Source organism: Corapipo altera, unplaced genomic scaffold (genome assembly GCF_003945725.1).
Source record: "Corapipo altera isolate COAL_440 unplaced genomic scaffold, ASM394572v1 332, whole genome shotgun sequence".
NCBI lineage: Eukaryota > Metazoa > Chordata > Aves > Passeriformes > Pipridae > Corapipo > Corapipo altera.
This window is the reverse complement of record NW_020885051.1, coordinates 402,214-416,662: the sequence shown is the minus strand read 5'-3', so window position 1 is coordinate 416,662 and position 14,449 is coordinate 402,214. Positions and strand designations below refer to the sequence as shown.

The following is a 14,449-nucleotide window of genomic DNA, read 5'->3' as shown; positions in this document are numbered from 1 at the left end:
AACCACCCTGCAAGAGAAGTGGGATGTTGTGAAAGGCAGTTGTGAAGCTAAAAACATTAATCAGGGATATTCTTTGGTTTTTCATGCTTTTTTCTCCGTTTGGGTCTTATTTAACCACAACCCTAAGAGGTTTGTGCAGATCCCAGCATCACTGCAAGGAGGAGCTTGGAGGGGCACCAGAAGCTGCAGAATTACAGGAGTCACTGCAGAGCTCACTCTGTATTCCCAAGGATCTCGTAGTGACCATGTGAGCAGAGTGACAGAAAAGGAAAAACCAGACTACCGTGCACCCAAACACCAGAAATCAACATTCTGCTCGGGATTATGACGAGCCACCTGACTCCTGCATGCTAAAAACCATCCAATAACACGCTTCTCATCTGAATTCCATGTAGTTCTGAGGACACGCTCACTGCTGGCACATCTGGCAAGGCCTGGGGAAGGCACACTTGTATTTCTGTTATGCAAATCCCAAATTTCCAACCCTTTCTTGCTTTTAAATCTGGTCATTTTGCACTATGTCACACTGATCTATTTTGCTGCAAAACAAGACTGGATTTATCCAGCTCTCAGGTACAATCGGCGCCACGCTGGGCAAAGAGAGTCCTGACAATGAAGGCAACAAAACATGGTGGTTTTTTAGTCAGTAGAGGAAAAAAGCCTAAAATGTGGAGTGTTTCTGCGCCAGGTCTGCAGGGGTAAGGTGAGCAGGATGTGCACTGTGGTTCCAGCTGCCACTGAGGGGTAGCAACACAGGACACACCTTTCATGTCAAAAAACAAACCAAAAATGCAGCCTCGCTCCTATTTGCTTCTTTTTTCAAGTTAACAAATTAATCTGCTGAAAAGGGGGAGGTGGAGGATCAGATTTTTCTCTGTGCTCGAGGGCTGAGCAGCAGGAGTTTATCAGACTATATTTACACCCACCAACACACACGTTGCTCTGTTAGAGATAAGCTGCTCTCTGCATTCCTCAGACGTGATGAACGACTCCCAGCTGTGTCCTGGTGACCCACCACAGAAACCGGACACTAAAATACGGATCACACAGACAGCTGAAACCTCCACCTCAGCAGGAATTCCAGTAACCAGCCACACTTGGATGTGTGAGATCCTGCCTGCCTTAATCTGCCCAGTTTAGGTCGACGTAAATTTCTTTTAAAAAAAACAGTGAAAAGGTAAAAAAAAAATTTTAAAAATGCTGAACTGCTGTTAGGAAAACTTAAAAAAATAAGGTTAAAGGAACAGAAATGAGTGCTTGTTTAAGAATTAAGGCCTGAAGAAGTAAAAAGATGTTTGATGATGATGATTGTAAGAAGACTGTGTAAGATGACGCTGGAAAAATAAAAAAAAATAATAAAGATATTGATACATGCCTCCTTTCTGCCAGCATTTCGTAGAAGTCTCTGATATCTTGACCCGTTTTCTCCATGGAATGATAAAATGCCAGCTGGCTCTCTCGATTTGCAAAGTCCACCTGAAAAATAAAGGGGAAACCACATTCAGTCAAAGGAACATCCCATTCTGCCAACATTTCTCTGCCTGCTGCAGGCTGAGGGTGGGAGCAGAACTGAAAATGGGGGTAATATTCAATAAAAAAGTCAAAGACTTCTCAGTTCTGGCCCTGCACATCCCCAGGAATAAAGATGTCTCTCAGCTCAGTGGAGCTGTGTAACCACCTCCTTACTCTGTTGTTGTGGTTGCCAGCCCAGAGGCTTCTGCTCAGCAAAGCAGCAGGAAAAATACACATTACTATCGTGGTATTGACGTTTTTAATGCCAGGACAGTTCCACAGTCCCTTTTATCTCCAGGCACTGCTGCAGCAGGTCAGAATTACGAATCTATTCCAGACTCCACAGTGGTTTTCCAGGGTTATACAGCAGGGAACAGAGCAAGTCTCCTGAACTGCAGCTCCCTGTTCCAACTACTCCAAGAACTGGTGGTTTATAACCAAGGATGACAATATTAAGAAGCTAATGGGACAGGTAATGCAAAAAATTAAGGATTAGAACGGATTTAACTATGTGTATGTCCTATACTGCAATGTTTTTAACATTCTAGTTCCTATTATTTTTTAAATCAGCCCAGTCCTGTGTGTCATCCCAGCAGTGGAGCCCAGACACGTTGGGTGTTGCTTATTCCAAAGTCATTAAGCAGCAAGACCCACACGAGGTATGAAACTTTTAACTGACCACACATTTTCCTGCATCTCAAAGTGACTGATATCCAACCCCTAGGCTTAGGAACTCCAGGATATCCAACTCCCAGCCCTGGGTGAAGTGTGGATTTAATAACTGAGATCATGTGTGACATCAGTGCCACTCTTTAGGAGAGGAGAAAGGAGGAGGAGGAAGGTAACTAAGAGGGTTGGCTGACACCTCCCATCCCCAGTTAGTGGCACTGATGGGACAGTCGGAACAGGTAACACCATGTTCACCCAAATCCAAGATATCCCTGCAAATGTCAACTGTTGCTCCAGGAAAAAAAGTATTTTCTGCATATTTTTTTAAGCGGTGTTTTTAGTTATTTTTAAAAATCTGTTGCAAGGAAGGACAAGATGATCTTTGAGGTCCCTTCCAACCCAAACCGTGCCACGACTGCACATTTGGGTTGCTGTACCCCATGACCACAGTGTGCAAGTCACCTTGGCCAGGTCCAGAGCCTGGAGATCAGCATGGAGCCGCTGGAATGCAGGCATGTGTGATCCTGGAGGAACTCACACTCTCAGATCCTCCTTTTTTAACACAAAACCAGCCAAAAGTTTGCCTTGGATTGGGGTAAACGAGGCAGGGACACAGACACCAACACTCAGGAGGCTCAGAGAGACAAGTTCAGTGAAACGAACGGTAGAATACTGGAAAAGGCTCTATAAATGACACTTCAAGATTCCCTGACATCTTGATAAGCCGAGTATAAAATATAATTTAAGCCTTTGGTATCTGGGACACGTGTCCCACTAAGAATTCCTCGAGTCTGCAATGCCAGTGTTTATGGGGGGAGGCCTAAATACAATTTGCTTCTCTTTTTTTTTGGCCTCTTTTGCTTTGCTTTGGAGGTCATTCTGCACACCTTAATTTTATTCCCACCGATTTTCCTCCCCTTGGTCTCTTTTACAGCTGCTTGTGCATATTCAATCTCATTGTAGAGAACCAGGGCCATGCCTTTTAAGCGGTCAAACACCACCTGTAAAAAACAAAAAAACAAAACAAAAACCAAATAAGAGCCTCATCCACAGGACTTAATGTCAGTCCCAACAAAATCCTAAGTCATGAGGATACCAGGGAGGAAATAATTTTTAGCAAGGTGAATTTCCAGGCTTTTCTGATGAGGCATATTGGAATGAAGAGACAATTGAAGGACACGGGACTGCTTTGAATTGTGGATATTGTGGCTTGAGGTATATTATGCCTTTATTTTGTTTTTCTGTGTTTTACTTTTAATGCTTTTTCTTTAGTGACTGAGTTTTGTAGTTTCTCTTTGTGTATTTTCAGATTTTTTTGGAAAAATTCTCAATGTGTTTTAGGGGGGAAAAAAGGTAAAGGGAACATTTAATCCCGAAGTGGAACCAGTTTTTTCATCAGTCTGCAGTACTACTTGCCACTTCCTAAACACACAATTTCCAAATATTCCCTTCCTTTGGCAGCATAAATTTATGATTCAAGCAACAACAGCTACAATAAAGAAAGTCAAAGCTGCAACACAAACCCACAAAAATCCTTTGGGGAGGCAAGACCTTGATCTTGAGAAGATTCACACACGTTGCTTAATTTTAAGCACATCCATGTCCAATAAAAATACATGGGACAACTCCCAGGCTCAAGTTTAAGTACGTGATAAATCACTTGCACTGTCCCCAGCAGGCCATGCGTTGCACCATTGCTGACTTCCTCTCTTCTTTCATGTGCTCTTTCCAACATGACTGTCCTGACTGCTTTTAAAAAGTCATTTTCCTTGGTGTGATGAACTGCTTTTAAAAAGCAATTTTTCCAGTCTGTTGAACTGCTTTTAAAAAGTCATTTTTTTGGTCTGATGAAAAAAAACAGAGTTATGTCTAATTATGTAATCAGCAAGTATGAGCAACTACATAATTAGACTGCTGTTCCAACTAACATATAAAAAATTTTGTTGGGGAGAGACTGTACTGCACAAGAGCAACAAATGGTTTCTAATACTCAGTGTCTCGGCTCGTTCAAAATACTTATTGTTGGTTGCCTTCAAACCCCAGAAGCGACTGCTCTACGTCAGCCAAATTCCACCTCAGAGAGAATTTTTCTACCTGAGCTAGAAAGCCCTGGACAGTGGGGGTTGAAAGGACAGGATGGGAAGAAAGGAAGACAGTAACAGGGCCAGAGCACACGGCGCAGCCTGGCACGTACCTTCACCACGGGCCCGTATCGGCAGAAGTGTCGGGTCAGATACTGATCCGTCACGTTGGTGGAGAGCCCGTCCAACCACACGCAGTTCGTAGGCATGCTCTTCCCAAACCCCAGCTGGACACAAGAGGGCAAAACTTCCATCAGTACAAGGGTTAAACTCCCCGAGCAGAGCCTGCCCTAATTAAAGAGCTATTTGGAGAAAGCTGTTGTTTGTATGGATTTTCTAAAATTAGCGTCTCGCGCAGGTGCGACACAAAAATCAAAGAGCAATTAATGAAAATAATTCTGCATGTTTAAACAAACACAGTGTTTGACAACATTTGGTTCTTGTAGGGTTTGAATGTCTTGGAAGTGACAGGTTGACAGCTCTGGGGCCCCACAGGCTCCGTCTGTGGCGGGGAGCAGGACGGATTCCCAGCACAGCCTCGTCAGGCTCAGGGAATGTCAGTCTCCGAGTGCTCCATCCCAGGGCTCTGCACTGAGAAAGATGCTGATTAATCCCAATTAGGTGGTGGTTGGAAGCCTCATGCTTTGATCTGATCTCACATTAAAAACCATCCTGCTCCCACCAACTCTGCTGCTGCCGAGCGATGTCGTGAACAGAAGGAACAAGGATACAGTCCACGGGAGGATTTCTTTACCTTGAGCCGGTTATTTCCAAGATATTCCCCATCCATCTTCTTAATGGCTTTGCACACACTGGCAATGTCACAGTACTGCAGGAAGGCATACTGAGGGACCCCGTTCACCTTCTTAATGTCGATGTCCTGGGGACAAACACAAAACACAACAACCCCCAGTCAGCACTGTCAATCCCATCCGAGAGGGATTTTTTTTTTTTGGAGAGACACGTGGCACAGAAAGCTTTCTAATTAATACTTTCTTCAGACAGAGGATTTGAACAATAGTAGACAGTTAGAACTTAACTGTTCTGTTGCATCTCAAAGCTAAATCCTTACTGAGGCAGGGAAAGCTCTTCATCAGGCAGATTTAAAATCCAAGCCCACAGAACTAAGCCTGACCTGATGAACAAACAGCAGCTTTAGGCTGTTAATTCTGTATCAAGAAGAGGCAATTCAGGATCAAAGAAATACAGATTAATTTTCGCTCGCAAAGGCTCAAGAGAAAACAACCTGCTCCTATCCTCGTCTCTGAGCCAAGCAGGGCTTGTTTTCCAAATAAACATGATCCATCCTGTTCCTAGAAACACAGAGTGATGCTGGACTCATCCCTCAAACCAGGCTGGTTCACGGCAAGGCAAAAAGATCCTCAACTTCCATCCCTGCTGCTGTGTGATCCCATGCCACCCCGGGCCCATCCACAAGTGCAGCCAGGGGCTCCCAAAGCCCAATAAATGCTGATTTTCCTTGATTTTTAAAAAACCCCATCAAGCCTGAAGCTGACATTTGGTTAACAAACAAGCTCAGCACTAGCACTGGAAAGGTACCCAAAGCCTCTGAACAAACTCATGGTATTATGATTCATTCTGAGGTGAAAAAAGGAGCTGGAAGGTTTGGTTTTATTTGTTGGAATAGCAGGAGCTGCCTTTGTGAGCTGCACATGGATCTGAGCACAAATGTTCCAGCATCCAGGACAGCCTAATTTCATGGCTAATAAATTTAGGGACAAGGCAGTAGTTTGATATGGTCTCACCCAAGAGCTCTTTATCTGAGAAAACAGAAGTAAACAGGGAGATTTACAAAACTATTATATTCCTACAGCCCTGGCCTAATGATTTAAGTGGAATACTAATAGGAAACAACACTTCCAAGTGTCTAAAGTAGCACAACTGCAATCACGGCAAATTATACTTGACCACTCACCCTGGGCAAGCAATTCCTTCTGACAGGCAAATAAAATATCATTATCATGTTCATTACCCCTCAAAAAGCTTATAAAGCTGGTCCCTTCTGCACCTGAGCTTCCAAGCTTTCCTGGAAACTGCAAGGCAGTGCTGCTGCCCAATTCTGAGCCATTAATAATGCTGACAGGGCAGCAGCATGGCACACAAAAGCCAATTTACACTACCACTGATAAGCATCTTTATCAGGAGAGCTCTGCTGCTGTAACGCTGCAAAAGGGTTTAAGCCACAGACATGGCAGGAATTCATAAATCAGCACTGATGTCAAGGATGCAGTACAGGCTGGATGCACAAGGGTTGCCAGACATCATAAAATGAGGGGTTTATATTTGTCCACATTGTTTATGGAAGCACAATTCCCCTTCTTTTGTGGGGTAGCAGGACTGGGGCTCTTGGCGTGTGTGACTGATCCCTCAATGGTTACAAAAGCCCTTCAGAGCAGGTGAACGAGGCACAGCACGTTCACAAGCAGCCACAGCTTCCAGGGAGAGCATGAACTATCACTGCTGAAGCTCAGATTCAACAGGAATCACAGAAGGAACCCCAGAATGGTTTGAGTTGGAAGGGACCTTAAAGCCCATCCAGCCCCACCCCCTGCCATGGGCAGGGACACCTTCCACTGTCCCAGGTTGCTCCAAGCCCCATCCAACCTGGCCTTGGACACTTCCAGGGATGGGGCAGCCACAGCTTCTCTGGGCACCCTGTGCCAGGGCCTCCCCACCCTCACAGGGAAGAATTCCTTCCCAATATCCCATCTAACCCTGCCCTCCTTCAGCTTAAGGCCATTCCCCCCTGACCTGTCACTTCATGACCTTGTGAAAATTAATTAAACTGGCTGTGGATAGTTACACCACTTTTCTGGAAAATTTCTCTTAAATGCAACATTGATATGATTTGATAGAAAGTGGTGTGAGCAGAGTAGAGGGGGTTGGCTGCTGCTCTGCCTCATCCAGATACTCCCTCTCAGCTGGAAACCCAAATTCCCCACATGCCATCCATCTGTTCCACTCCCCTTCTGCCTGGGCACAGGCTCTGAGAGCTGGGGCTGCTTCCACATGCACCAATCAAACCCTCTGTTCCAGCAAGAAACTCAAGATTCACAGCTGTACTGATTTAACATGAAAACAACACCCAGCACATCCACATCCCAAAGAGCCCACCAGGCTTTTCTGCAAACACTCTGAGCCACCAGGAGAGACATTCGTCCAACTCCTGGCCCTGCACAGGCCCAACCCTACGAGTCACACCCTATGCCCCAGAGGATCATCCAAACACTCCTGGTGCTGTGCCCACTGCCCTGAGGAGCCTGGTCAGTGCCCAACCACCCTCTGGGGGAAGAACCTTTGCCTGAGATCCAACCTGACCCTGCCCTGACACAACTTCAGGCCATTCCCTGGGTGCTGTGCCTGGTCCCCCCAGAGCAGAGCTCAGTCCCTGCCCCTCCTCTGCCCCTCTCCAGGAAGTTGGAACTGCAGTGAGGTCTCCCTTCAGTCTCCTCTTCTCCAGCTGAACATACCAAGTGCCCTCAGTGTCCTCCTACGGCTTCAAATCAAGGCCCTTCCCCATCTTCACTGCCTCCTTTGGACACTCTCTAAGAGCTCGATATCCTTCTTGGGGATGGTCCTGTGCAGGGTCAGGAGTTGGACTCAAGGATCCCTGTGGGTCCCTTCCAATTGTGATTCTGGGATTCCTTGCAAACACTCCTAGGACTGTTTTTACTGCTAAGTTACCCCTCAATATCCATGTGCAAAGAAAAAGCTTTCAGGTATATTCCAGCAAGAATGACTCAGATTTTTACAGAAAGACTGAATAATCTTTGACACCATGATTTACCACCTTTCTTAGCATCTCATGGGTCTGTATAGGAAGAGGGGCAGTGCCACCTCACCAGGGTATAATTCACATACCACTATTCCCCCGAAGCGCTGGAAGATGTTGCGAAGGTCGTGGTAGGTGGTTGTTTTCTCCAGGTTGCCAATGAACAGAGTTCTCGTTGCTTTTGGGTGAAACTCATCTATCCTTTCATCCAAAGGACGAAACTCGTTCTCGCTTTCTGTTTCTACAATAAAAGAGAGCAAGAAATTTGTAATGCCCAGAGGTGCTTTTCATGTGGGTTCAGTTCATGTTGGTTTGCTCAAGTCTCCTTCCTGATCTGAATGAGAATAACCACTGTCTTGGACAAAAATACCCAGTATTTCACTTCTGACTTGTTATTTATGTGTGATTTCAAATCTCTATGTTCCACTGAGGTATCTGAGCATCCTCAGGTGAAAGGGAGCTTCATTCTCCAAATGCTCCTCTGGAAATTTACTCTTAATGTGTTTTATTGCATGATTTCCAGTAAGGCTTCATTGGGGGAACAGCACGTGGCAGGAGTTTGTTTTCATGACTCAATTTTTAAAGCCACTGAAGTGCAGACTGAGAACTTCACCACGTGCTCAGGGCTGCAGCTCTCACTGGTCACTCACATGGGCTGTGCTGCCACAGTCTCAGAAACGTAGCCAGCATTGGTTGTTTCCATTCAAAGGAGACCCAACGAGGCTGTGAGGACTCAGTGCTGTGCTTTCACCACCCATGGGCTTCTGCTCCACCAAGACATGCTGGAAAGATCACTCCTTCCAGCACATCCCAGTGTCTAGGAGCATGGTAGGTTTCCTTCTCTAAGGTTTAGGACTGGACTCTCTCCCTAAGAGCATCTGAATTTAGCAATCACAATTCTTGCTCTGAATTTATTCTGGTGTATTTCTCTAAAATGTGTCTCGTACTTCTACGCTTCCTCTTCACAACAGAACATGTCCAGAGCGGTCCCATATCCCACAGGAGAAGAGCATGGACTTACCTGGTCCTATCCAGGCCGTGACTTCAATCTGCATGCCAAAGAAAAGTTTTCCTTTGGAGGCATTTAGTGCTTTCTCCTGGTCCTCCTGCTGTCGGAAGAACACCAGGCCATACCGCTCCTCGGACGCGCCGTGGATCTGCACCGACGTCACCTTCCCGTACTTCTTGAATTCATGGAAAAGTCCATCTTTAAGGCTTGTATCTAAACCAGTAAAGAAACATTAGTATTCCAATCTTTACCAACTTAGTAGCACCATAAAAAACATGAAGACTCTGACTATCCTTCTGAAATGTGACTTCGCCCCGTTTAACTTGCTTTTTTAATTTGGGGTGTTAATTTTGCCAACGTCCCAAGTTTCTGGCTAATCTTTCACTTTGCCTGGATTTTTAAACCCAAGAAAATACAGACACAAGGCTTTACACCACTGAAGCTGGTGGTGGACGGTTATGGTTTCTAACAGACACCCAGGTGTAGATGAAGAGGAAATAACCAGTGATACTTCATTAATAATACCACAGGAATACTGAGTACAGCAGGTTTCCAAAGCTGGGATGAGGCATCTGGAATGGAGACTGGAGTCATACAGCATTCAGTTCAGTCAATTCAGAAATACAACCAGGCAGAGCCATCAGATTTTGCAGAATCTAACTCAAGCCCACACAATCTGCGATCTGTGGGATAATCGTGTCCTTCTAAGGAATAGGACAGGAATAAAACCTACAGGAAGAAAATCACCACGTGAGGTGTGCTGCTCACAAGCTTAACAGGTATTTTAAATCAGCCAGTGTTTTTGCATCCATGAATCCTGTTACAACTGTTCCACAAGTGATCACAGGTTGTTCTTTCCTGTGGGATCTCTCCTGTTCTCAGCACAAGTTTCCTGCATGATTTTCCAGGCAATATCCACTGCCTTTATAAATATGCTCAGGGGTGTTCAAAAGTACTCAAACTTCAACAGAAACCCTTGAAGTTTTTGGATTAAAAAAGAAATTGAAAGAGGGTGAGAATAAACAATCCAAGTTTTAAATGAAAAAATGGAGATGGCTTCATTTTTTTCCCTGGGGAAACCCCTGCTGCAGTTTGAAAGCACTGGCTCCAGGAGCTGGGATTGCCCAAGTGCCCAAGACTCGGAGTTGGGACCAGCAGGACTCCTCACAGATGGTCACTAATTAAGCAATTTTCCCACTGTCACACAAGAACCGAGGCAGAAGCGGGAAGAGAATCCCGTCCTCGGAGGCCCCGCGTGGCTGCCATGTCATGACAGGTCACTCAACTCGCTACAGGTTACATAACCAGCCCTATCCCTTTTTTTTCCGCCCCTATTTCCCAAGTGCATGTACCTGTTGAGCGCACTGGAAGATTTTGAACCTTGATCCCAAAACTTTTCCGGGGCTCATCCTTCTCCAGCGACGGGAGCAGCTGGGAGGCGGGCGCGGGGACGGCCGTGGACTGCACCGACCGCGCCGGGGACTCGTCGCTGGAGCTGCTGCTGGAGTCACTGCTGGGGACGGCACGGAGGGAACCACACGTGAGTCCACGGAGGGGCAAAGCCACCGAGGAAATTGGTATTTGATTCAAAATGCAAAATATCAGAGCTTCTGCTTGGCTACAACTTCCCTCCTGTGCCTGATTCCTGTACCACAGCCTGGTTTTTCACAGGAATTTAGAGTCTTTCTACATATATTCTCCTCCAAAGCCCTCAGAGGAGACAGGTAGGGAAGCAGGATATGGGTGAAATGTCAGTGAGAACCTGTTACAAGCCATGACAACGGTGGAGATTTAATGAAGTGTAAGACCATGTTGGACCAGCTCAGGAGCTGAGTGGGAAGACTGGAGACACAGAGAGGATGCACAGGTCTGATGGAACCTCAAAATCCATCCCAGAGCTCTGACACGCAGAAAAGAAGTATTATTGTGTTTATGATTGTGCTCTCAGGCATCTTTCCCAAAAGGGTCTGTATTCTGAAAAGATCTCACGTGTCAAAATCATGGTGAGTTTTTTGGTCAACTGCTCAGGAATGGCCTGGGTGGATGTGGATGTTCATGACCCTGCCCATGACAGGGGTTGGAATGAGAAGATCTTTAAAGTCCTCTCCAACCCAAACCATTCTGGGATTCTCTACAAACACCATTCCCAGGCTCGGCCTCAACCTCCAACTTCAGGGTATGAAGAATCCAGCCCCGAGAACGCCTTTTATAAACAATAATTACAAGAGAGGAGGATTTGCATATTAGATCACAGAGGGAGTCGATCTAACGTGCGGCCTCGTGCCGGCACGGAGCGCTGGATGCTTCGAGGAGAGGCAGAAATACAGAGAATAATGTTATTAAACTTGCCCAGTGGGGACACGTCATCCTGCTTCAGTGGCTCATTCCTTCCCCGAGGCACGAGGGCTCAGAACTGCACTAAAAATAATTTTGTCTGACATAACCCCGGAGACTCTCGTTCTCCATTACACGAGCAGACTTCGAAAAAATTCGGCTGGAATTTCAACTCGGAGGCTGGAAGCGGGGGGGGGGGGGAGATGTGCCACGTACTAAAATAACCCTGTCAGTCTCGAAATTCGCTGCTTGATTGAATTTTTATGTTCCTCTCCACGTCATATTAGAAAAAATGATACGCAGGTTTATCTTTTTCTTATCTTAAATATTTCATAGGCTTCTTACAAACCTTCTTGCCATTAAACCACTTAACTTTTCCATTTCTTTTCTCAGGGAAGCCATTTCAGGCTTCTAAGTATTTCCATGATTTGATTTTGTGAGTTCTTCTATTACTTTTTTGCCTGTGTTTTCCTTCAAGCATTCAAAAACCCCACTTTTCTCCCTGAACCTCTTGGTGTAATGGAGCACTGTGGCACGTTCCCAAAGCCCCTGAACTCTGTCCCCGATATATTTGGAGGCGTAGAAGGGAAATCTCTGTCCCAGAATACTCACTAACAATCCAATGGGGATATAAAAACACACCATACCAAAATAAACCACAACAAAAAGGGTCAAAATGCAGATGTAATAATAAACATGAGAAACTCTCCTCTCGGTCTCACCCTCGTCACGACCCTCCCATCCATCGAGTCACTTCACACGTTGGTGCCTTTCCCACACTCTCCTCCTCCTGGAGGAGGAAGTTCAGTGGTGCTTTGGGAGAGGAGAGAAAATAAAGCCATGCCAGGAATGGAGTGAAAAGCTGAGCCCTTCACCAGCCCTGCACCACCCAACCCCTCATTTCCTAGATAATAAATAGCATTTTCCTTCCCATCCCCTGTGTTTCCCAGCAATGAATCTTCTGCCACCAAGATGCCCCTTCACAGCCTCATTTTTCTGCTCAGTTCGTGACCTGCCTTTATTTCTGCCTCACCTGTGCATCCTCCTTTTGTCCCCTCTTTATTAATGAATTATTTATTTAATCACTAGAAGTGAAGCATGCAGCAATTCCCTCATCTTTATCCCACTCCCTCTGCCTCCACCTTTCTGCTAAAGCACCTCAAATCCTCACTAAATTCAAGTTCTTCTCTACAGCATTTTGGGAAGAGGAGGACAAACCCAACCCCACGTGAACAGGCCCCCAGTAATCTCAAGGAGTGACATCAGCCATCGCCTGCTGCTGGGAAATAAACTGGCAAAGGATAGAGAAACGCCTTTAAACACACAAACACGGGGCAGAGAACGTGTGTGGGGAGAAGCTGAAAATAATTCCCAAGCTAGCAGCAGCTCCACGTGGTTCACCAGCCCCTGGGGGAGGCTAAAATAGGATTTTAGGGTTGTAGAAGCCTCTGCCCCGTGTGCATTTTTATTTTCCCTTCTCACACACCTTGATGCTCAATATCACAACCAACTCTGCACTCCTGAAGCCTTTAAAATATTCCACTGTGCTGACATTGTGTCTCTCAAGCAAGAGGTAGCACTGAATTTCTACTTTAACAGTGCTTTTGAAGGGGAAAAGGCTCTTTTTAGGTTTTTTTCTTTATGAGGATGTTTAAAATATGGAACACGCTCTTAAAATCACAGCATTCCACTGGGAAAAAAATATTATCTCAGGGTAACACCCTAAGACATCCAAGTGATGAAGCAGGAGTGTAACAGGGTGACAAATTCTACAAAGGAGTCTGAATTCCACCCAACTTTGGGAAACCAGGATTATGCTGAAAATTCCCCCTTCCCCAGGAAGTTTTAGGGATTCACATCCCTAAGCAAAGTAAGACTTTCTGAGACATTCTAGGGAAGAAAAAGTCATTATTTCCTGACTATTTTTAGAAAGGGAAAAAAAAATGGCTGCAAGAACAATCCCCCTTTCTTCAGGGAAATCCCCATCACTTTTCCAATTGAAGAAACATGGATATAATAATTCAAAAGTAAGTCAAAGGTTTGATGTTCTGTGAATGGGAGGATGATGGAAGAGTTAATTATAGCTGCCATGTCACCCAGTTCTAGCTCACAGCACAATCAAAATAAAGCATCTGACAGGGAATTATGTGGAGTCTCGAGCAGCAAAACACAACCCTTTTTCAGCTTTAAAAATATACAGAGCTGAAGCCCGAAAGCTGCTCAAGGACATGTTCCCAGAATATTAAAATGAGAATATGGCTTTGCTTTTGCCTGGGAGTGATTTTGAAAACAGCCGCCCGTTGCCAGCGCAGAAAATAAGTTATTAAAAATTCTTCTGGCAAAAGTTGGTCCATAAAGTTTTTAGAATGAGCTAGGGAAATTTTAACATGGGAATATAAAAGGATAAACAAACAGCTCTGATAATCTCCTCCCTGAAAGTATTTCAAGTATCAATAAGTTTTGGGGCAGGGGAAAAATGGTGCAAAACCAGCTTTCTTACCTGATTTTGTGTTTCCGCTACCAGCCTTAAACCAGGGGTGATTTTCTCCAGAGAGTGCTCTGGCACATGGCCTTTTCCCAACATGGGGAAACCTGCTCTTCCACATCCCCATAAACTCAGTGGAGCAGAATGCCAGCATGAACAACTAATCTCCTGAGCTGTCACAACACACGCGGCGCCGAGAGGGAGCCGGAACCGGCTCCTCCAACATCCCGGCTCACGGCTCCCATCGCCTCCTCCGCGCTTTGCTCTTCTCCTGGGGATGTGGGATCATTTGGGAATAATTTCATCATTTCACCAGGATTTCATATGCTCTTTTGTCCAGCCCAGATACTCCTAAACTCAGTTTCACTCCATGGCACCAAAGTAATTGAGAATAGAGATTTTTGGTTTTACTGTCGGCAAAATGAGATGGAAAAACAGAGCTATAAAGGAGATCGTTCTCATTTTAACAAGGACATGAAATCCTTCTCTTACACATGCCCTTTACTACAGGTGTAGTTTATAAGGCCTTTTAAAATATCTATCTGCACTCCATAATTGCCTGTGAG

At 45.3% G+C, this 14,449-nt stretch overlaps 1 protein-coding gene across 1 annotated transcript in view; it reads right to left on the bottom strand.

Moving 5' to 3' along the window:
- The window catches only part of SPEN (spen family transcriptional repressor), a 66,742-nt gene that overhangs the window by 13,945 nt on the left and 38,348 nt on the right, over positions 1 to 14,449 (bottom strand). Inside the window, 7 exon segments of the mRNA XM_027668798.1 lie at positions 1,376 to 1,476; positions 3,069 to 3,182; positions 4,376 to 4,489; positions 5,017 to 5,142; positions 8,145 to 8,296; positions 9,077 to 9,277; positions 10,417 to 10,577. Of these exon segments, the coding sequence (XP_027524599.1) occupies positions 1,376 to 1,476; positions 3,069 to 3,182; positions 4,376 to 4,489; positions 5,017 to 5,142; positions 8,145 to 8,296; positions 9,077 to 9,277; positions 10,417 to 10,577 (969 nt within the window).